General features: G+C 40.5%; 1 protein-coding gene across 1 annotated transcript in view; it reads left to right on the top strand.

Moving 5' to 3' along the window:
- Positions 1-913: 913 nt before the first annotated feature.
- The window catches only part of TRPC7 (transient receptor potential cation channel subfamily C member 7), a 62,565-nt gene continuing 41,579 nt past the window's right edge, over positions 914-21,899 (top strand). Inside the window, exons 1-2 of the mRNA XM_058815316.1 lie at positions 914-1,684; positions 20,461-20,643. Of these exons, the coding sequence (XP_058671299.1) occupies positions 932-1,684; positions 20,461-20,643 (936 nt within the window). The 5' untranslated portion in view covers positions 914-931. The remainder of the gene's footprint in view (positions 1,685-20,460; positions 20,644-21,899) is intronic.

Here is a 21,899-nt window from a genome sequence, read left to right as displayed (position 1 = left end):
TATTTCTGCAATAGCTCTCTAAAACATGCTTACTGGGGACTGATGTGATATATGAGGAGTTATTCCTGTGTTTTCCCAGAGTCTCCCCTGGATCTGGGTACTTGTATTTGAAGTAGTGGCTGACTGTATTTCAGTAAGAAATTAGACTGTTCATTATTAAACTCTCTAGATCAGGAAACAGAAAAATGGTATTATGTACCTTGAAAAAAAGAAGGGAATGAATAGATGGTTTGCTTGTACCACCTGAATCTTATCAGAATATGCAATATAATTATCCTTGTTACCATGTGCTTAAAATTAGAAGCATATAAACTTTATGGAACATAGTTTACTGGCCTGATCCTAGGTCTATTGCCAAGGGAGAGTCCTGCTAACCTTCTTTAGGGCTTGTGCCCTCAAGGACAAAATTCAAGAGGAGTGGTTCAGAGAAATATTGTCTTATGTACATTAATCCTAAATATGATGTAAACAATACAAATGGAAAATTATATATATTATAAAATATAAGAATATAATATATAAAATTATATATTTATCTATTTATATTATAATATCATATTATATATCATATCATATATCATATAATATCTAAAATAATATAATATATAAAATAATATGTAATATATAAAATTATATCTATTATAAAATTATGCTGCTTTTTTCCTATTTATCAAGTCAAGGATGTGCATCCATGTTGCAATCAGGAAGGGTGAGCAAATCACTTGTCTTTTGTTCAGAAGCTAATCTTTGTTCCACATATATCCTAAATGATTTTACGTAACTGGCGCAGGCCACACAAAGCTAGTCAGATGTGGTCAAAATGACACATTTCCAACCTTATTTCAGGTCCTGTGAAATCATGGCTGTGCTAGGATGTAACCAACATTCCTCTGTGGTTTTCTGCAGGTTGAGACACAGCAATTCTAAAGACATGCATCGGAGGCACGCCACCCTTCGGGAGAAGGGCCGGCGCCAGGCCATCCGGGGCCCTGCCTACATGTTCAACGAGAAAGGCACCAGCCTCACCGCGGAGGAGGAGCATTTCCTGGACTCCGCAGAGTATGGCAACATTCCCGTCGTGCGGAAAATGCTGGAGGAATCCAAAACCTTGAACTTCAATTGCGTCGATTACATGGGACAGAACGCCCTCCAGCTGGCCGTGGGGAACGAGCACCTGGAAGTGACAGAGCTGCTCCTCAAGAAGGAGAACCTGGCCCGAGTTGGGGATGCCCTTCTGTTGGCCATCAGCAAAGGGTACGTGCGCATCGTGGAGGCGATCCTGAACCACCCGGCCTTCGCGCAGGGACAGCGCCTCACGCTCAGCCCCCTGGAGCAGGAGCTGAGGGACGATGACTTCTACGCCTACGACGAAGATGGAACTCGCTTCTCCCACGACATTACCCCCATCATCCTTGCTGCCCACTGCCAGGAGTATGAAATTGTTCACATCTTACTTCTCAAAGGTGCACGGATTGAAAGGCCGCATGACTATTTTTGCAAGTGCAATGAATGTATGGAAAAGCAGAGGAAAGACTCCTTTAGCCACTCTCGCTCAAGAATGAATGCCTACAAGGGATTAGCCAGTGCTGCTTATTTGTCTCTGTCCAGTGAAGACCCTGTCCTTACTGCTCTAGAGCTTAGCAATGAACTGGCCAGGCTAGCCAACATTGAAACTGAATTTAAGGTAACTCACCACTGTGCCTTTTTCCTTGGGCTGAGAGTGTTCAGGCTATTGAGTAGTTTACATGTTTGATCAAATTTTGGGCTGTTGTTTGAGAGGTGGGGGAGTAAGACTGGCAGAGACTGCCAGACGTGTTAGCTATGCATAGATTCAGATCACTGTCAATCTCCAGTTAATAAATGCTTGGAACTGAACATTGCATATTACAGCAGAAGCTTAAGTTTCTGTGTTGCACACTGTGATTGCTTAGAATCTCTAGTTTGCAGCAGGAATAAAAATTAGATTGTTCAAAAAATGGAGACTCGTTTTTTGTAAGAAAGGTAAGTCTTTTAATTGAGCAATCTATTTTAGAGGCAGAGCTCTAGACACTGTTTTAAGAATCCAGTACATCTAGTTCTGCTACAATGATAAAAGGTATAAATCAAGAAATTTTGGTTCTCTGTAAAATATTTTAAACTGCATTGCATCTTAATGGTTTGGTGCTGCATCTATACATGATGAATTGCATGAAAAAGGAAAAGAGAAACAATCAATAAATAGCTATGAAGTTTATCATCATGCCAAACATAAGAGTAGAGCTTGTGGAACTCTCTTACAAGTTATTTGAGATTTCCATTATCATAATGAGTTTGTAAATGTCCAATGCCATTTGCAGTATTTCTGTATGCCATTTACATGATGTAAAGAGCATTGTCTTCCTTTCTAATATAAATTAGGCATTAAACCCCTCATTTTCAGTGGCTCAGCCATCAACATTAGCCTTTTTTCTGTTTTATGGCTATTGTGCAGCTACAATCAGGATCAGTGACTCTGGGGTAATAAATTCCGTGTTGTGAGTACACTGGGGCAGGATGCTCACCAGGAATCCATCATTTCTAATTAAGAGAACTATTCATGTGTTAAAGCATCTGTTTCAGGATTTGTAGCTCTGTACTACAAAGGACTGGGGAGGTCATCCCCCTGCACCAGGCACTGGCGGGGCTGGTGTTCAGTTTTGAGCCCCTCACTCCAATAAAGATTTTGAGGTTCTGGAGCAGGTCCAGAGAAGGGCACAGAGCTGGGGAAGGGTCTGGAACAGAAGTCTGATGAGCAGCAGCTGAGGGAGATGGGGGCTGAGCCTGGAGAAAAGGGGGCTCAGGGGGCGCCTTCTCAGTCTCTACAGCTCCCTGAAGGGGCTGTAGCCAGGTGGGGCTTGGTCTTTTCTCCCAGATAACAAGCAACAGAAGAAACAGTCTCATGTTGTGTCAGGAGAGTTTTAGGCTGGATATCAGGGAAGATCTCTTCACAGAGAAGGGGGTCAAGCCCTGGAAGAGGCTTCCCAGAGAAGTGGCTGTGTCACCATCCCTGAAGGGATTTAAGAGATGTGTAGAAGTGTCACTTGGGGACATGGTTTAGTGGTGGCCTTGGCAGTCTTGGGTTTAAAGCTGGATCTTAGAAGGTTTTTCTGACCTAAATGGTTCTACGAATCTGTGCTCTCCACTTTAAAAGTAAGAAGAAAACAGATTATCAGGTTTTGTGATTGAAAAAATCGCGACCCGCTGAGATCTTTTGGGCAATAAAATCATGGTAAAATTTTGCAATCTCTTTTTCCCCATGTGCATCAGAATGCAAGGACACAATAATTTGAAGGGGAAGTTTTATTTGGATTCAGTCTGACTGAAGCAACCTCCTTGGGCTCAGTGAATCCCAGTGCTTGAGTGAGGGTTGCTCCAGTGTGAGGGCACTGGAGGCTCATGCCCACACTTAACAACAATAATATCTCATTAATGCTCCAGCTTCTTTTCATAGACAGCTGTATATTGAGAGGAGCATGAGCAGCCCTAAGCATTGTGTGCCTGTCAGTCCTGATAAGTGTCTGGCTGCAGAAAAGTAAATATATTTACTCTTCTGATATAAAAATACCAGAATCTTCTCTTGCACAAATCCTCCAGGAGCAAACCAACAATCCAATATTGAAGAGCTCCATGGTGGTTATATCTCTGCACTGGCAAATAGATGGGAATAAATCAATACCCAAAAACCCCCCAAAACATTAGAAACCATTTGCCAAATGATGCATTTCCAGGTTTTCCAAGTTCATTGTCTTGTTGGAAGGGTCTGTGCAGCACACATCCATGAATGTTAGTGAAGTACCTACTCATACCATAAGTTTTCTTCAAAGATTTCACATTCCTTTGCTATATTCATTCTTCCAGAAATAAGAAAGTTCTCAAGATTCTAATCTATTCTCACTGTAGCAAAAAAAAAAAAAATACCCCCAGAGGTATGTATTTATGTAAAAATATTTATTCTTATTAACATAATCAGTGTGATGTGAAATAGGGTATTAATAAAACAGTGGGGGGTTTTTCACAGAACATGACAACTTAAGAATTTATTTTGAGGAAAGAACACAATTGCTGAAAATGTATTTAAGAAGTCCGCAAATGAAGAAAGTTTATGAAATTAGACAAGTTCTAGAGGGCTTTTTTTGTGACTAAAATAGAATTTTCCCAGAAACTTAAAATGTTTGATTCCTAAAGTTCTATAATTAAAATTGGTACTCAACAGATTTATAAAATTATCACTCAGGATTGTTTAAGAACATTATTTAAAAATTATGTGCGATTGCAGAAATGCAGTTTTCAGGAGGTACAATGAGTCCTTGAAACGGAAAGACACAAAATTTTAATAATGTAGGTGGACAAATAGTAATTTAGTAACCTCTGAAGAAACTGCTAGCATGAGCTAATTAAAATATCAAAGCAGTGCCTCTCTCCTGCTGCTTGCTGCCCCAAATCTCTTATGCAAGAGCACCTTTCAGCACATCAAAATGAGAAGCCAATGCATGTGCTATTTTTTAAAGAACATTAAAATTTTTAAGCAAGTTGCCTCTTTGTGCAGACAAATGTGAAGCAAAACAGCCATGTGGACCACTTTAAAGAAGAAAACTTGTGTTACCTGTGGTAGGCCAAATTATCCATTCTTTAGTTTTTTACTGTGGCAGAAACTGAATAGATTTCTATCACCTTAAATTGCTAAGATTCAGTAATATGCTGCAAATCTGATGAAACAGATTTGCAAATTTGCAAAATTTTGTCAAAAAACAAGATTTCTCGTTAATTGTAGAAAAAAAAATTGCTATGAAAGATGTAGTCCATTAGTCTAGAAATAAATAAGACCTCTTCCCCAAAGTAAAATGAAAAGTGTGGAACCAGTTGTTTCTATGAAAATACATGTAGAAGTGGGGTGGATGGGAAACTCCTAAGAGATGGATTCCAGAAGAGAGAGAAGCAAACATCAGAGCCCCTGAGTATGTTTGCAGGTCTTTAAGCAATGATATTCTCCTCTAGTGGAGGCAGCCTAAGCTGAAAAAAAAATACCTTAATTAAGTGCTTTGTCATTTTTGTATATCCCACTTGAAAGCTCAAAATTAAGAACAAGTTCATTACTTTCTCTCTCTTTCTAGTTTTAATTTTTTTGTTTTAAAAAGCCAAACCAACATTCACTGGAGCAAAGGCAGTACAGAGTGGGGGCCTCATTTAGTCCAGTGGATGGGTCCCTTCTGCATTGCCCTTGGGAACACAGAGAAAGAGAGGATCCCATGTGGATTGAAGGGTTCCAAGTGACCATGACTCTGCAGAGTGTAGGAAAATCTGGGCAGGAAACTGAGGGGCTCCTCAATTCAAAAATCAAAAGTACAATTAAAACAATTATAGGACAAAGTTAAAGTGCTTTGTAGTTTTCCACAAAGGGAGGAAAACAGATATTAGGCTAATGATTAATATGTGAAGCTGTTTTGAGGGAGAAAGCATTTATTGTCAGCCTAGCAGAGCTAGGATCCCTCTAGCCCACACAGGAAGAATTCTCCTCTCTCATTCTCCCCTTTTTACTCAAAAAACCCCATCTCTGTACATTCCAATTTCTTTAAAAGCTTGCAGATCTTGGACCTCAGTCATAAAGTAAATAATCCTTGTGCCATCTACCAGAGGATTCTGTTTGTTTTGCTCATATAAATAAGTCTGATGAGCCAGGGTTTGTCCATCTGAAGCAGCATCACCCCTAAGCCAGGCTGATGAGAATTGCTCTCCTCTTTGGTCCAGAGAAATCCATCTCCCTTGTGGCAGCTTGGTGGGAGAGCATATGCAGATGTCTGCACAGTTACCAGCTGTTCACAGCCAGGTGACTCATTTCCAAGACTGGAATATTAAAAGCAGTGTCAACAGAATTGTTTTTATATGTCTATCAAAAGCCTTAGGAGATTGAATTTCTAGCAAACAGCCTGCAGGAAATGCCTTTGCAACTGTCTTTAACAGCAGCATCAGCTTAATGCTACTGTCCACAATGTGGAACTGAGTGATTCCCAGAATAATAGTTCTGTTTACTTTTCCTGAAGCAGTGACTGTGTGATCCTTTTTCTGGTGAGATCCCCCTCCACAGCCACCACTGTTTTACAGCCTTGCATGCTCTCAATTTGGACCACATGCTTGTGTGTGTCAGGAAGCATCCTTGTGATGAAGTAAATCAGGCAAATCATTCCAATTTAGCAATCCAGACAAATCAAATTAGAGCCTCGCAAAGGAGGCTTAGAAAAGATCTCACCAACCATAAGCAGTAAATCAGAGCTCAGCTCCTCCTGACTAAAAGCTGTTCTAAAAGCAAGATCAAAATCATCACCTGGAAGACATATGGTGTGTGGTCTTTGTTTACTGCTCCCACCAACATTGTCAGTGCAATTACTACAGCAGAACCTGTTTTGTTTCTCACTTATATGTTTCTTCCTGTCTTTCTTCCTTTACAACACTTTCTCTAAAAGCTTTTGGGATCCAAAAGCAGGTCCTGGCAGTGAGCCTGCTCTCATGTGCAGGTGAGCTTCAGGTGCAGGCTCAGGGACTGTGAGAGGCTGGTGGGCAGCGAGTCCAGTGTGGGGATGCTGCAGGGATGAGCCTGAGCTGCCCCTGCTTCCATTGGGCTGCAGGGATGCAGAGAGCTGAGCCTCAAACCCCTCTGTTCTCATGATGATGAAAGAGTAACAAAACAGCCCTTGAGACTCTGTGACTTGTTAGGATGATCTGGCACTCCTGTTGCCTCAGTAAGTCAGCTCCAGCTTTTATCCTACTTAACTATAAACCGTTAACTTCACAGGATATGCTTAACTTAAACTTTAAAGAGAAATTACTTAGTCCATTTTCTTGTTGTTTCTAGCTCCATGCAGCAGGGAGTTAAAAAATCATTATTAGACTCTTGGTGTTTTGAAATGAGTGATAAAAAGATGGAAAATGGCATAAAACATTGAAAAGTAAAATAGTAGGATGGGGAAATACTTTGAGAGAATGGAAGATAACAGTGAACTTGGAAAGAGAAAAGTACTTGAAAACCCTCAGATTGTAAACCAGCAAGGCTGCACTTATAAACTCGGCTTCCTACCCAGGCTGGACAGACTCTGGGGTTTGTTTGCTCTCAGGACTGACTGATGGGAGCTGTGCCTGCAACTCATCTCCCACTGAAAGCAGAAACTGGCGTGGGAACCTCTCTCATTAGCCTCATGAACATTCCTGTAAATCCATCACTTCGTATTTCCGCTCTGACCCATTCTTCCTTCAGTGATCTTCTCATCTTTTCTTAATCTCTGCCCTCAACATATTCTCTGGCAGACATCTTGCTTCTGTTATGTTTGGGAATACTTTTTATGACTCATATTTATTATTTCAGCAAGCTGCTCTTAAAGGCTTTAGTGTGTTTATACAGCATTTGTTTAAGCTTTCATTTAATTTTTCAGACATTCTGTTCTTTTCTTTATTTTCCTTCCAGACAGGAGTTGCATTTTAAAGAGAGGGATTTTTTAAGCAGCTTTCTTTTTTTTTTCTTTGTGTTTCACTTTGCTGGGTTTTAAGAAGAGAAGGCAGCAGGGAACTTCAGAAATTTGGTCTGGTAGGCAGAATGTACTCATTGCCTTTTATTACTGTTTTTATTTCTCTTGCACAGCTCTCAGTCTTAACTACTGCCTGTTTTGAAAACTAAGCATCCCAGTACAAATGAGTATAGGAACATCACTACTCACAAGTGATATTTTTTGGATATTAATTTTTCCAGGTCAATCTTTAGTGAGAATATTATTTTATGTTTTTTTCTTAGGGATGGAGTCAAGGATGTGGTTTGGTCGTTTTGAACTTTTAAAAAGAACTGATCCTTTTTGCCCCCTCTCACCTATAAGCCAATTTTCCCCACTGCCATGAAAACACTCACATTTAGAACCTGTGATGTTTTTGTTTTAATTTTCACTTGCACAAAGCAAATGCATAAACAGGTACAACCAATTAATTACCCAACTCATAGTACAGGAAAGAATCAAGTCCCAGTAAAGCAGGAAAACAAATTTCCTATTGTTACAAGTTTAACTTCTTGTTGGAACAAATTAGGTATTAAAATAAGAGAGGAAATTAAAAGTGATAATGGAAATAGCCTGGGAGAAGGAGAATAGATTTAAGCCTGCAAGTGAAATCAGTGTTTGGCTCACTGAGTGGGACTCACTCTGTGCAGAAGGAACTCATTCTCTATGCTGTTCTTTTTCAGAGACAAATTCACTAATGATAGCTGCTACATCAGCTTTGTCTTAATAGTCAATTAATTAATCGTGGTTACATTTTTCTAAGGATATGTAGCAGAAACTGTGGAAAAAGAATATATATAGTCTTTCTGCCCTTAGAACCCACCAAATCTGTGACTCTTATGTTGCTCTCTACATATTTATAAACTAAGAAATATCCTTTATATTTTGGGAGTTGTTTTGGTAAGTGCTCTTTTTAGGCTCTGTGATTAAATAATTTTCTGCCTGGCATATTGCCCAAGGAAAATGGTTTTAAAATGTTGCATGAGAAGAAAATCTTCAAAGTTTTTCAGAGTGGTGTAGAGCCATTGCCAAAGCTGGGATGTCTGGAGCTGCCTTGAGAAACCCAGATTTGTATCTCTGTGTGTGAAGGTGTGTTAGCATCTGTCTGTGTCTGCTCACAGTCAAGCAGAGCAGTAGGTGCTGTGATTCACAGTGAAGGGTTTAACTCAGTCATCCACAGCCCACACCTGTACCTGGGAAAATGAAGACCATTTTTCATGGAAGTTGTAACTCTGTTGGCAGCACAAGCCACTGAGCAGTCACATAAAATTGGATAATGTCCACTGCCCACAAGGTTATTTCACCCACCTTAGGAGGTGACATTGTTGTTAAAATCTCCCAGCTGAAAGAAAACCTCTTTAAAGTTCTCAAAATACTTTACATGCAGGAAAAACTTTTCTCTACTTTCCTAGGGAACCAGCCCATTCTCTCTTTTGAAAGAGTGAAAAGGGAAAAAAGGTTCTTTGTACACATCAAAGCATAGACATTGCATCAGTGGAAGAAAATGGAAAATTTGAATTAATGGTTCAATCACCTCAGATTGAATTAAGCCTCCCCTAAAAAATCTCCAAATCTTGAAGGAAACTTTCAACATTTGAGGATGTCAAGACAGATGTAACCCTGGAAATATCTGACTCTCCCAGACAGTGTAGCTGGAATACTTTTGTTCCCTGTGATGCTACTGCAAGTGAGATTTTTGGCAATGCCAGTGCGCACACCATCGGTGCAATGTTTATTGCCCTTTACAGCTCCCTGGGAAGTCATTTTTAGTCCTACTCAGTTAAGGATGAGCAACATTGCAACTGCAGCACTCACATCTTACTGCTTCCAGCTTGATTGAACACATCCCTGGAGCAGGATTTAGTTTAGGTGGGCAACAGACACGATCATAAAAATATAAAATGACATGGAATTCTCTTATGATCATTAATGGGAGAAAACATCTGGGAAACAGAGAGCAATAGAAAAGTGTCACATAAGGAAGTAGCACAGCAGTTGCCTCACCACTGCCAAGCAATTCAGAAGCATTTTTACATATAAAGCTTTTAAGCCAATCACTGAGATGCTTTAGCCCGGTAGAGAAATAAGTGTAAAATCTGGAACCAGGTGAAATTGCTTTAAGGTAATTTTCCTCCTGGGATTTCAATGTTTTCTTAAAAATAAGCAGCCCATCCTCCAACAAGAGCCCATTTCTGAGGAGCTGGAAAATCCCTATACTAATAGTTTAGAAATACTTCAAAAATTTAACTGTAAAAAGTTCAGCTTACCACAATCTTATTATTGTTACATGATGATCTTTATAACAGCTTTAACATGGGAGGAAAACTCAGTCGCTGGCAAAATCATGACCCATTTGACCATCATCTTCAGATTTGTTGAAGCCATGATTTTTTTCCTCATCCTTTGAAAGAATGACATGCAATGAAGCATTGGGGTGACCAGCAGGTCTGATCCAAGGCTGAAACCTGCTCATGGATTCCTCTCTTTATACAAATGAGGAGTAGCAACTCACATCTTGGATCCATCACAGCAAGGTGTGATGGGCTGGTGTATCAGTAGGTGGGATTGATCCCTAGCACAATCTCTCCCAAAGATCTGGATTCTCCCACAGGATGAACCTTTGTCTCTCCAACCTCTAAGCAATAAAGGTGAGACAAACCCCTGTGTGCCAGCTCCTGCTGCTCCCTGGCTGCCCTGTGCCTGTGCCATGGCTGGGCTGGAGCCCTCGCAGCTCTCCAGAGCAGAGCATCCCAAATTCCCTGCCAGCCCTGCTACCAGCTGCTCAGGAGCTCTTGGAGCAGGGACAGTGATTTGGCCACTTGCCTGTGTTTAGTTAACAGTGACAGAGTGTTTTCCTTTCTTGCTCACCGAGCGTGGAAGACAAAATGAGTCCTGGTGCTCAAACTGGTGCGTGCTGTCAGTGGCAGCGCAGTGAGAGGGTTCCTGCTGCCCTGAGCTGCTGTTGGAAAGAAAGACTCATTGGGCCTTTCCATCCCAGTCACTGGGTCCTCTGCAGGGAGCTCAGAGCTCCTCTGACTTTGAGCTTGCCCTTACATACCACTTATCTAAGAGAATTTTCTCAGCACACTTACTTGTGGCCACATTTCTCTTCACAGAGAAAAGCAAGGCTCAACTTCCCAAGGATATTTTCTGTGAATCACAGTGAGGAACCTCAGAGAAAGAAGAAACAATTCTTATCTCATTTGCTGTGCCTGTGTTTGTGCAAAAGTGGAATGCAATATGGAGATTGTTTTCTCAGAGTGATGGTGTTTTGTTTCCTTGGCCTATCGGGGCCAAGTGTGTGTGCAGACTGTGAGTCAGCAGAGTCTCAAGGTTTTGTTCAGAGGAGTTGAGTGTTTGTGCAGGTTCAGTTTAGATGTAGTGTAGTGTAGTATAGTATAGAATTATATAGTATAGTAAAGTAATTAATTAGCCTTCCAATTAATTACTTTATTATACTATATCAATGGAGTCCTCTTTGTCATTTCTCCCTTTGTCAGGGTTGCCCTACTGTTTTATAAACTGATATAAAATGGCACAGCAACACAATCCCCCTTCTTCCTCCCCTCAGTAATGACTGGTACCAAAAGGGGTCCACCTTAAAGCACCAAAGATGAAGATATTTTTCAGACAGATAAAATCCAATTCTTGTTGAGGAAAACAGACAGAAAAGGCTGTGATCACTACTGTGATATCATTCCAATCCAACATTTTTAAGCTTTGCATTTAATTAGTGCCAGCAAATGGCCAACCATTCAGCTGGTACCAGCACTGGGGTTTGGGAATAGTTAGGAGCTGGGAGGTTTGTGATGAGCAAGATGACTGCTTTCCAAAGAGTGCTGCTCATTATTTACGTTGGGAAGGGATATCTACTGGAAATACAAATGAGCATAATGAGGATAATTGCTCGGAATAGAATAATGGTGTTAGAGCAGCGGATGGGAGAATGGAGTCAGGTACGTTTATCCAAGGCACTGTAGGGAATCAATATTATATTAGTGAATGTAAATGAAGTAACACATTCTGGGGATCTCAAGTTTGACATCAAATAGGATGCAGATGGGCAGTGATTTAGTTTATCCCTCATTATGTTGTTAATTGTTGTTATTGTAGATAATTATGATGAACTTATCCTCACTGAGTCCAGGCAGACTATTCAGAGAATTGTGGATAAACAGTAATGGTATACAAACAATTTCATATTGCTTTAAAATGGTGCTAAGTACTGTAGAAACTATGGTTTTTTTGCATTCACATGATCAAAAATGGCAATTTTCTGGAATTTAATTCGTTGCAGGGAAATTGTGACCAGTGCAGCATGGAAACAGCTCATTACCCACTGGGTGTCATTTCATTCTCACTGTCCCAACTCCAGGATCTGAACTCATTTTAGAACAAAGAGATATAATTATGCACCTTTTATATTCATATTTCTGCTCAAGAAGGTTCTACAGCATGACTTCTAGGTCTGCTCTTCTCAAAGAGAGGAGAATTTCCATAAAGTCAAGATTGCCCTGTGCCAGGACTCAGCAGCTGGAATCACATTTTTCCAAAGTGATTCGTTGCTGTTTATGTGCCATGGGAACTACAATTTCACCCACTCTGATGCTTGTGACCAGTTTTATTAGAAGCTCTCCTTGCTGGGCATTGAGAACTGTGGTAGTTGGCTCTTTGAGACCTGGAAAACATAAGGTTATTTTAATTACTAATATCATTTGCAGTGGCTTGCAATTAGGTCAACATTCACTTGCAGGATGGATTTAGGAGGAGTCTTTTTCCTGATATGCATGTGCTGCTTGTAGCCAAAAGTCCTGTGAGAGAAGGCACTCATAGCACTTTTGAACATACAAATGTGTTTTTTAAGCAAGTTGAAGGTGCCAAATTTACCTCAGCCTAAGGGATAAATGAAGCTGTCATGAGCAAGCAATTACTGTGAATTTAAATACATTATTTTCTCCTGGTTGTTTGCCATCTGATTTTCAGGAAACAAAGAGATGTCAAGCAGCTGAGCTGAGAAGAGCCACACAATTGAGGAAGAGCAGCTAATTCTTTTAGTGCAAGGAAACTATTTCATCTCAAATTGTATAGGAAATAGAAATCTTCCCCAGTGAAACTTGCAAGAAAGAGATCAAGAATGTAATATACATGGGAAAATGTCAGAGAGAAAAAGTATGGATGGCATGAGGAATGAGAAGCTTGGCCCAGCGGTAACTGTGCTTTGATAAATCTCTCACATCAGAGCTGCAGAATTACCTGAAAGGAGGCTGTGATGAGGTGGGGGATGGCCTTTTCTCCCAGGTGATTTCCAGCGTCATATCCCCACACAAGGAGAGAACAAACGTTTGAATGTCATGAAGATGGATTTGGAGCAATGTGCTGCATCTTCATGAGCTTGATTTTACTGCTGACATGAGCAGATCCTAATCTCTTCTCCAACCACAAAACCATCAGAGTGTTATCTGGAAGTGCACAGCTTGCATTTAAAGAGAAGTTGTTGACAGGACACAGGAGACAGGCCCTCTCCTTGGCCACATTTGTGTATTCCCCACATTTGGCATGCACTTTTCACTAATACCTCTGTCCTCTTTATCCAGGGACTTGATAGTTTATCTTCTGAAAGCAGGTGTTTCAGCATAAACATTCAAATGAGCTAGGGAAAATCTGCAAGGAAAAAAAATAAAACACCTTTCACTTAATTGAGGAATCAAAAGCTGTGGCTTATTTGTGATTTGTTTGAAAACGTGCTGAGGTGATAGGAAAGAGAAGTACCTCAAGCATCAAATGCCATCTTATGTTGAAAAGCTGCTATGCTAACCTTAAGACTTTAAATATTCTCATTTTAAAAAAAAAATTTAGACCAATATAATTTCTGTTCTAAGTTAATAAAATATTTTCAGAGACTTGGAATGGGGTGGTAGCTCTCTGATGAATAACACTGATGTTCCTGCACAGGGATGCTCAGTAATGGTACCTGTCAGGCTGAAGGTGACTTTAGGGGAAAGGAGTAGAGGAGATGGAGGTGTTTTCCAGGCAACTCATTAGGTATGAAAAGAAAGACTGTATTCTGTTCAGGGTGAGAACTTTGGATAAGTCAAATCATCCTTTAATTTCAGTGTAGAGGGAGTTCACATGTACAGGAAACTTATTTCAAGTTTCAGATAGTAAAAAAATCAATAGAAGTAATAAAAAAGGCTGAGTGGATTCTGAAATTTCTTATGCTAGGGAATCTAAAACTTTGAAGAGTCAGGACTTGTGCTCAGTCTCAGTCCTTAACTATAAGGACTATGTTTGATTTCTGCATTTGCTTTCCCAAAAAATACATCCATTAAATTTAGATTTTAAAAACCATCCAGACACCTTTTAAAGGAATTGTTCCAAGGGGAAGTCAAAGTAAAGTATTTTTCTGGTTCTAATGTTTTTATTGATGGAAAAACACCTTCCAAAATTTATTCATTAGTTTTGGTCCCAGAGAACCTACATTTATCAAAAATATTAATAATTTCCCAGAAGGCATTATTGGTAGAGTCTGTAGATTTGTAAGAGCTAGAGCAGAAAAGAGCTAAAGTGCAAAAGAGTAGAAATGAAACAGGGAGGTGCAAACCTGTCCTTTCTGCTGCTTTTGACAGTTCCCATTTCAAAGTTCTTGGAAAGTTATTGCTGAAGATTAAACATATACCTGGACCTGCAAATGATACTTCAAAAGCATGGTAACAATTCTAAAGAATTTTCAACCCTGCAACTAGAATTACTACCACCATCTTGTTGAGCTTCTTGAAGTATTTCATGTATCTACCAGTCAATAGGTATGAGATGAAATTCAAAGTCAGTGGTTTGATGGATTCCTAAATGTTCTATCCCCTTGGTGGAGGGATATACTCTCTCAGAGATGAGCTTCTGCAGTGAATATGAAGACATGAATTGCAGCTAGAAAGCTGAGGAGAATAAAGAGACACAAAAAAAAATCTTATTGTAAATCAGTCAGTGCAACTGCCATTGAAATCCTTGTAGTGATGCAAGGGATGTTATTTCCATGGCTTGTTGGAAGTCAGAAAATTTTTGGTCCTCAGTCAGATGATCCTGTTGTTTTCTGGGCTTCTTTGGAGAAGAATAATACCAACACAGGCACACTCTGCTTTGTCCTTGGGCTCCTATATTGGCCACATCTCTTGGTGACAGAATCTAAAATCCCCCTTTGCTCTGCCATGCTGCAGCCTGGCCCTGCTCAGAGGACAAACCATGGCCATGTTTATTTTGACTCCATTTAGAAGTGTCCAAATTGCTTGGAAAGCAACAGAGTCACACTTGTGAAATGTCAAACTCTTGTATATGAACAGATTGGTTATTATATTATGCACGCTGGAGATTAAGAAGTCAAGGTCTGGATCATTTTGAAAATGAACTGAGGCATCTGTTCCTACCTCTAGAAACATTTAGCAACCTGCACCTGAGTGGGGAAATGTTTTAAACCAGCACTGGGCTTTAAATTCAGAGGCATGCCCACGGCTATAGCACAATATACCCAGAGCTCCAATAATTCTCTGATGTGCTGCCACTTAAGGAGCAGGAGAACATAAACCAATGTTTATGTGCTTGCTGGACAATTAACTGTACAGCCTTGGCATAGACTGTGCATGTAGGCATTTCATTTAGTCTGGAAACAATAAGAATGCACTCAACTGTATTCAAAAGTGTCAGCAGCTGGCAAAGCTCTTTGGGAGGGTGCTCAGTGCATTTCAGAGCAAAGCAAAGTTACATGGCCAGGATCGGTGCAGGGCCTTCCTCAGCATCTTCTCCCATCACCTTCCCTGCCACTGGCCTTGTGCTTCTTTTCACTCCCAAACACATGGCCAGCCAGAGACACTGTAAGTACACACAAGGAAATCTGCCCCACAACTTTTCTGTACAGGCTTATGCATATTTCATGTGGTATCTAATTGGTAAATATTTATAAGCATTTTGAATATTTGACATGATGGTTTATTTAACAATTTCATTTCAAATCTTGCATGAAATATTTCAGCTTTCCCCCCCCCCCCCCCTCCTTTCTCTCAGCTTTGTTTTCTTTCTACAATAATTTTTACTTGGGGGAGTTTTCTGTTCATATTTACAGAATTGCCTCTCCATTTTTTTTTCCTGCTGTCTCTTCTCAAAATGCTAATCTAAGCAATGCAATATTTCTCTCCTTGATATATGTGTATGTGTGATGTAGAATGAATACAAAGAGCCAAGAGCTCAAAGAAACATAAAAAGAGACTCTGTGCAATGTGCCTACAGCTTTCATTTGCACAGCAAATTTAATGCTACCCAGAAAGGCCAGATAGGTTCCTGGTCTTAGTTTTCCTCATTTCACTTAACTTTTTTACTCAAACTCCATACCTCTGACCTGAAACAGCTCTTTTCTGAAAAAAATCTGGTTGGTTTTGAACAGATGTGGAGACATGACAGAGTTCATTTAGAACATAATCAACAGATAATAATAGGGTACTCAGAGAAATTGCAGTGAATGACAAGTACCATCAGCCTTTTCAAAACAGCAAAATTAGACATTTTTAACTCCACATGCACAACACTGTTAGAAGAAGCAGGAAATTACTAATTTGGAATCCTTTTATTACATTCTAGTTTTTAAAAAATGATATTGTAACATTCTCAGGCATTATCCTGATCCTGCTCTGCTCACTGCCTCTGTTGGAAATAAAATTCTCTTCCATGTGTAATTTGAAACAGACTGGCTCTCTTGCCTACTGGGTTGTATCCCTCATCTTCCTCCCTGAGGCTTGACAGCACTCAGCCTGTCAGGATGAGGCCTCTCATCTCTCATGTGTGATCTGCAATTTTCATTACTGTAAAAATCCATCTGGTTTATGAAGCTCTTAATCCTCAGACTTCCACAATGTGGCACCTAACTGGGGAGCTTGGGAAGGTTTGGGTTATTGTCATTGTCTGTGTGTGCTTCTGCTGCCCTGCCAGGAGAACTGAGCTGGAGTTTGTGTCCCCAGCCCTGAGTTTCCTGTTGTGGTACAAGTCTGACCCCACTGCCTGGCCAGGCTTGCAGCCAGGATGGTTCTCCACAAAGCTTATTTGGACAGCAGGGCCGTGAAGTGCCTGGTTTAGGGGTAGGACCCGGCTGGCAGGGCAGGGGTGAAGTGGAGTGGGGACTGTCCCTTTGCACCCCAAGGCACAGTGGCCATCTGCCCCTCTGTGCTCTGGCAGAGTCAGGGGAGGCCTCAGGGCTGTGATCTTCAGAAACCTTGGTGTAACCAGAACCACAGAGAATTACAGAATGCTCTGAGTGTGAAGGGACCCACACAGATATCAAAGTCCAGCTCCTGGCCCTGCCCAGAGCAGCCCCAAGAATCCCATCATGGTCCTGAGAGTGTTGATCTTGAGCTCCGTCAGGTTTGGTGCTGTGACCACTGCCCTGGGGAGCCTTTTCCAGTGCCCAGTCACCCTCAGGGTGAAGAATATTCTTCTGATATCCAACCTAAACCTCTCCTGACACAGCTTCTTTTTCAGGCCATTTCCCCAAGTTCTGTAACTGCTCACCAGTGCATGGAAGTATCTGGAAATGCATCCTTGCTCTTCTTCACCTCGTCCTCCCACCCCTGGCTAATCTCTGCCCTGGGGTGCAGCCTCCCATCCAATGTCCCAGCACTCCTTCCTGCAGGGAAAGCAGCACCTTGGATGCTTCCAAATGTGTGAAATACGGGCAAATGTGTGAAATAAACAGTGCTGGCATGAACACCAGTAGAGCTGGGATGCTGCCTGTAAATAAATCTTCTTGTCTTCCTTGGGATTTTTCCCGTGCGTCAGAACTCACAGTTCAGGATTTCAGGTGCAGGTACAGAATTTCTGCTTGCGTCACCAAAGCTGTGCATTGCAAGCCAGGATCAGGAGAGGCTTGGCTGTCAGACCTCTGTTAATCTCAGTTTTTAAGTAAAGAATAATGTGTGCTTGAGAGAAATACCTTGACATGAGGAGAGTCATTGAGCGTGTTCTCGCCATCAGGGTGATCAGGGTTTTCTATGATGACTGTGAGCATTAAGGAGCCCAGAACAAAGATGAAAAATGATTTTGTAAAAGGGATCATCAGAAGACACAGCAGGTTCAGTGATCTTTGAGACTTGTTTTAACAGATGAGCAGTCTCCTGAGAGATGTAATCTGCCTGCCTGCCTGGCTGCAGAATTGCTGTAGAGCAGTTTATTTTATTTTATTTTATTTTATTTTATTTTATTTTATTTTATTTTATTTTATTTTATTTTATTTTATTTTATTTTATTTTATTTTATTTTATTTTATTTTATTCTTTCTACAGCTTGTACCTTGGACAGGATGTATGGCTGCTTGCATCTACTTAAAAATCAGAGTAAAAAACTTTGACTGAGGAAATCATCCATAGTTCCTACAAATGTACAGAATCAGTAAAAACATTAAGGTTGGAGATGTGCATAAAGCTGCGTCTTTTTTCCAGCTGGGAACCTGCCATTTGCAGATGCTTTGGAAGCACCTTCCTAGTTGCTACTAAATATCTTTCCTTAAAGAAAGGAGAAGAGGGAAAATAATCTAATTTAATACAAACTAGTTGCTCAGATGATGTGGAAGTGGTGATGAGAATTGTCTAAAATGTGCTGGTTAATAAGCTTATGAAGTTTGCAAATAGTACATAGAGAATGGTATTAAAGCCCAGCAGAGTTCTCACCCTTGGTTTTTTTTAAGCTGCTGAGCTAATTGAGCATCTCCATTACCTGTGGCAGCAAGGCCTTTCATTCCCACCCTACACATGTTTTCAGATCTATCCATATTTGCTGTCCTTAACTATTTCTGTATTTATTTTGAGGCTGATGTTTTTGTTTGGCCATCTATTCTCTCAGTGAAGAGGTAAGCTTTCAATTTATTGAAATTCATCTTGGTGTGGGGAAGATTAAAGCATGGAATTGATTTGAGAGGAGTGCTTTGAAGCCATAAAGTAAAATCTATCTTTCATTTACATTTCAGACTTTACCTCACCCTGTATTTGAAAACATTTACTCCACAAATCCTATCTATCTCCACAAAATGCTCTTGTACTAGATTTAGATGTAAATGGACCATCAGCTTTTGCCTGAGATATAAGAACATCTCAAATCTTGGTGCTCTAGCTTGGCACATTTATGGAAGTTTTGGTGCCCCAGCTTCTGCAATGGGGCATTCACCCAGATAAAGATCTGCTGGTTGTGCTCTTTATGTCTCCTCTTAATGAAGATTTGAAGTTCTTGCTCCCCTCCGTTAACAACACAATTAGAACACCTGGTCTGACTACAGCACTAAAGGACAAAGAGAGAAACTCAGATCTAAAGTTTTTTGATACATAAGAGGATGTAAACATACAAGTTTCACCCTGCATGAGGTGTCAGCAGTAAAATCCCTGCTATTCCCCAGCTGTCTTCAGCCCCTTCTCCTAAACACAGATCAGAAATGGCTCCTTCCCCTTCCTGTGAGAATGCCCCACTTGCAGCCCTGAGGGGCTTTCTGGCTCCCTGTGATTATTATTCTGTGATTATTCAATTATTCTGTGCTCTTCCCAGCTCTTCCATGCATGAAAAGTGAAGTTGGGACGTGCACACACATTCATGGTAGAAGTAACCTCAAACCCATGACAAAGTCATTAAACCAACTGATTTTAAAAATTCATTAGCATCTCAATTCTGAAGGGGAAAAACTGACCAAAGAAGTTAAGCCACCTTTAATTAAGTATTTTAGACAGCACTGTTCCAACTAATTAATGAATGTTTGTACAGTGCTTTAAGATCTTTGTGTAACAAGGAAGGCTAATATGTTGCTATGTGTAAATGATAGAAAAGATAATTTAGAAAATACAGAAGCACAAAGCCAGGTTACCCTTATCACTTCATCAAAGCCAAGTTTAACTATCTTCTTCTTTTGGCTGCTGGCTTAATTAGATAAGGTTCTGAATTTAATTAACTCATCAAACCTAATTTGAAAAGACCTCTCAAATCAGTTAGAGCTTGTCTTGTGCTTATTATTCCTATTTGTTGCATGGAGCCTTTAATATCACCATTTTGTTATGATATGAATCGTGGCCTTAATTGTGTTCTAATTTACAACATTTACTCAGATGGTGGCACTCTCCTTGTTTTTTAAGTGTCAGCATGTGAAAATCAATCACAATTTAATTTAGGGCAGGGAAATTGCTCTTCTAGTCCTCTGTCAAGTCAGGTACAGGTTATCTCTTTCCCCACAAGTGTAATTTGGGTTCTCAAAGTGAAATTATTTCACAGGAAATCATGTTGAGTTTCTGAAGTTCCATTTCTTGGTGAGGTGGTGTGACAATGTTCATCTGGCTGCTCCTTCAGGAATGTTTAACTAAACTCTAAGGTTTGAGGCTGAAGTTGGTTTTACAACTATATAATTCATTTGAACACATCTGTGTGTGATGCTCCAGCTTGTTGTGCCAGTCTGAAACTTCTCGAAAGTTATGAAAGAAAGAATTACTAGGAAAGAATCTAAACTGAAAATTTTGCTGTATATTTTACCCAGTTAGCAGGACCTTTTTCTTGGCCATATTTTTACATTCCTAGAGATACGCCACACAGAGAGCAGACATCAACTGATTGCTTAAAATCAAAATTTCCCTAGAAATTATTAACTTGTTCTGTAAAACTTGTTCTATTATCATGCAAACTATGCTGCTGATAAAAACATTGCTAATTAAGTCTGGAGGAGTTCCTGTACTTTTGTGAAAAGCCATCAACATGCTGTGTAAATCAAATGCTTTCTTACTCTTCCAGGCAGCAGTTTTGCAGAAGTAACCTTGCTCACAATTGCTCTCTCTTCCTTTTTTTCATTTGCTGTTTGCAGCCCAGCTTTCCAGCACACAATTAAATACATTTTCTTTCTGTTTTTCCTCAGAATGACTATAGGAAGTTATCTATGCAATGCAAGGACTTTGTTGTGGGGGTGCTGGACCTGTGCAGAGACACTGAAGAGGTGGAGGCTATTCTGAATGGAGATGTGAACATCCACCTGTGCCCTGAGCACCACCGGCCGAGTCTGAGCAGGATTAAACTTGCTATTAAATATGAGGTCAAAAAGGTAAGCTCTTCCTTTGGGTCCCATATGTCTTCACATTTAATTGTGCTTCCTTGATGCCTCCTGAAAAATAAACAAAAGATAGATTTCACTGGGACCAGGACTGTCCCTAGAATTTTAGCAACTTGTGGCTTGATTTGTATTTTCTCACTTGCTTTAATATGGAGAAGGTTATCTGCAAAATGAAAAAGAAATTCTTCTAGAAGTATTTGAAACAACTAGCCAGCCTTACAGAAGTGTGTTGTGTGAATGGAAAATGTTATTCTGGCAAATTCTAGGCCTGGGTGGTCCCAATTAATTGCTCCTTCAATATGCTTTGATGGAAACTGGGCTCCTGCTACGGGACTCGAAGAGCATTCCAAATTTTTGAGCTAACATCTGCTCTCTCATTCCCCTCCCAAGCCCACCACCTGCTCCATTTTGCCTCTTGACTCTGCTGGCTGGAGAAGGTCTTTTCCTGTTATGAAAGCCATTAATTAAAGAGAATCTTAAAACATATTTGAAATTAAATGCTTTCATGCAGGAGCACGTAGCATGGAGCCAAATATTCTCTCCTCGGATGTTGTGTCTCTGCTTTGTTCCATCACCAAGACCAAGCTGAACATCTCAGTTCACTCTCAGTTCAACAAGCTGGGTCAAGCTTAGTTATTGAAATTATTGTTGCTTTGGTAACAGGAGGCCAAACTTGCTCTGGTGCTCCTTCAGAAAATGAACTAATCTAAAAGACACAGATAGTGCCTCATCATGGAACAGTGCCCAGTGATCCATGACCTGAGAATCATCAGTCACAGAATCACAGAACATTCTGAGCTGCAAGGGACCTTGTGCCTTTTCAATGTGTGAATTCTGTGCTACTTTGCTCCTGTGCTACTTATCCTCCTAAAAATTTGTGTCATCCTTTTGCCACCAAGACCACGAGCTGGAGCTGCTGTGCTGCTCTGGGCACTTCCACCCTGGCTTACCTGGCTCCAGAGGGACATTCCCCCATTTCTTACCCTGTCTGTATGTAGCTTTTCACAATGCATGAACACTGACCTAAAGCACCAGTGGGGGCCATGTACAGTGGATCTTTTAATGAATAAATATCTTCCTAGGCCCAGGAAAGCTGAGCATCCTTTGTGGATCGCAGCAACTTGTTGCACACTGGTAACAACAGTTAAACTAATTGCAGGATTTCAGGATGGCTCTCAGGTCAGCACTTTTCAGCACATTCCTTTCAGCAGCTGGTGTGTGTAAGATGAGTGTTTAACTGCTGACTC

This window comes from Ammospiza caudacuta, chromosome 16 (genome assembly GCF_027887145.1).
Source record: "Ammospiza caudacuta isolate bAmmCau1 chromosome 16, bAmmCau1.pri, whole genome shotgun sequence".
Taxonomy (NCBI): domain Eukaryota; kingdom Metazoa; phylum Chordata; class Aves; order Passeriformes; family Passerellidae; genus Ammospiza; species Ammospiza caudacuta.
Note: the sequence above shows the minus strand (reverse complement) of the source record. Positions and strands in the feature narration are given on the sequence as shown.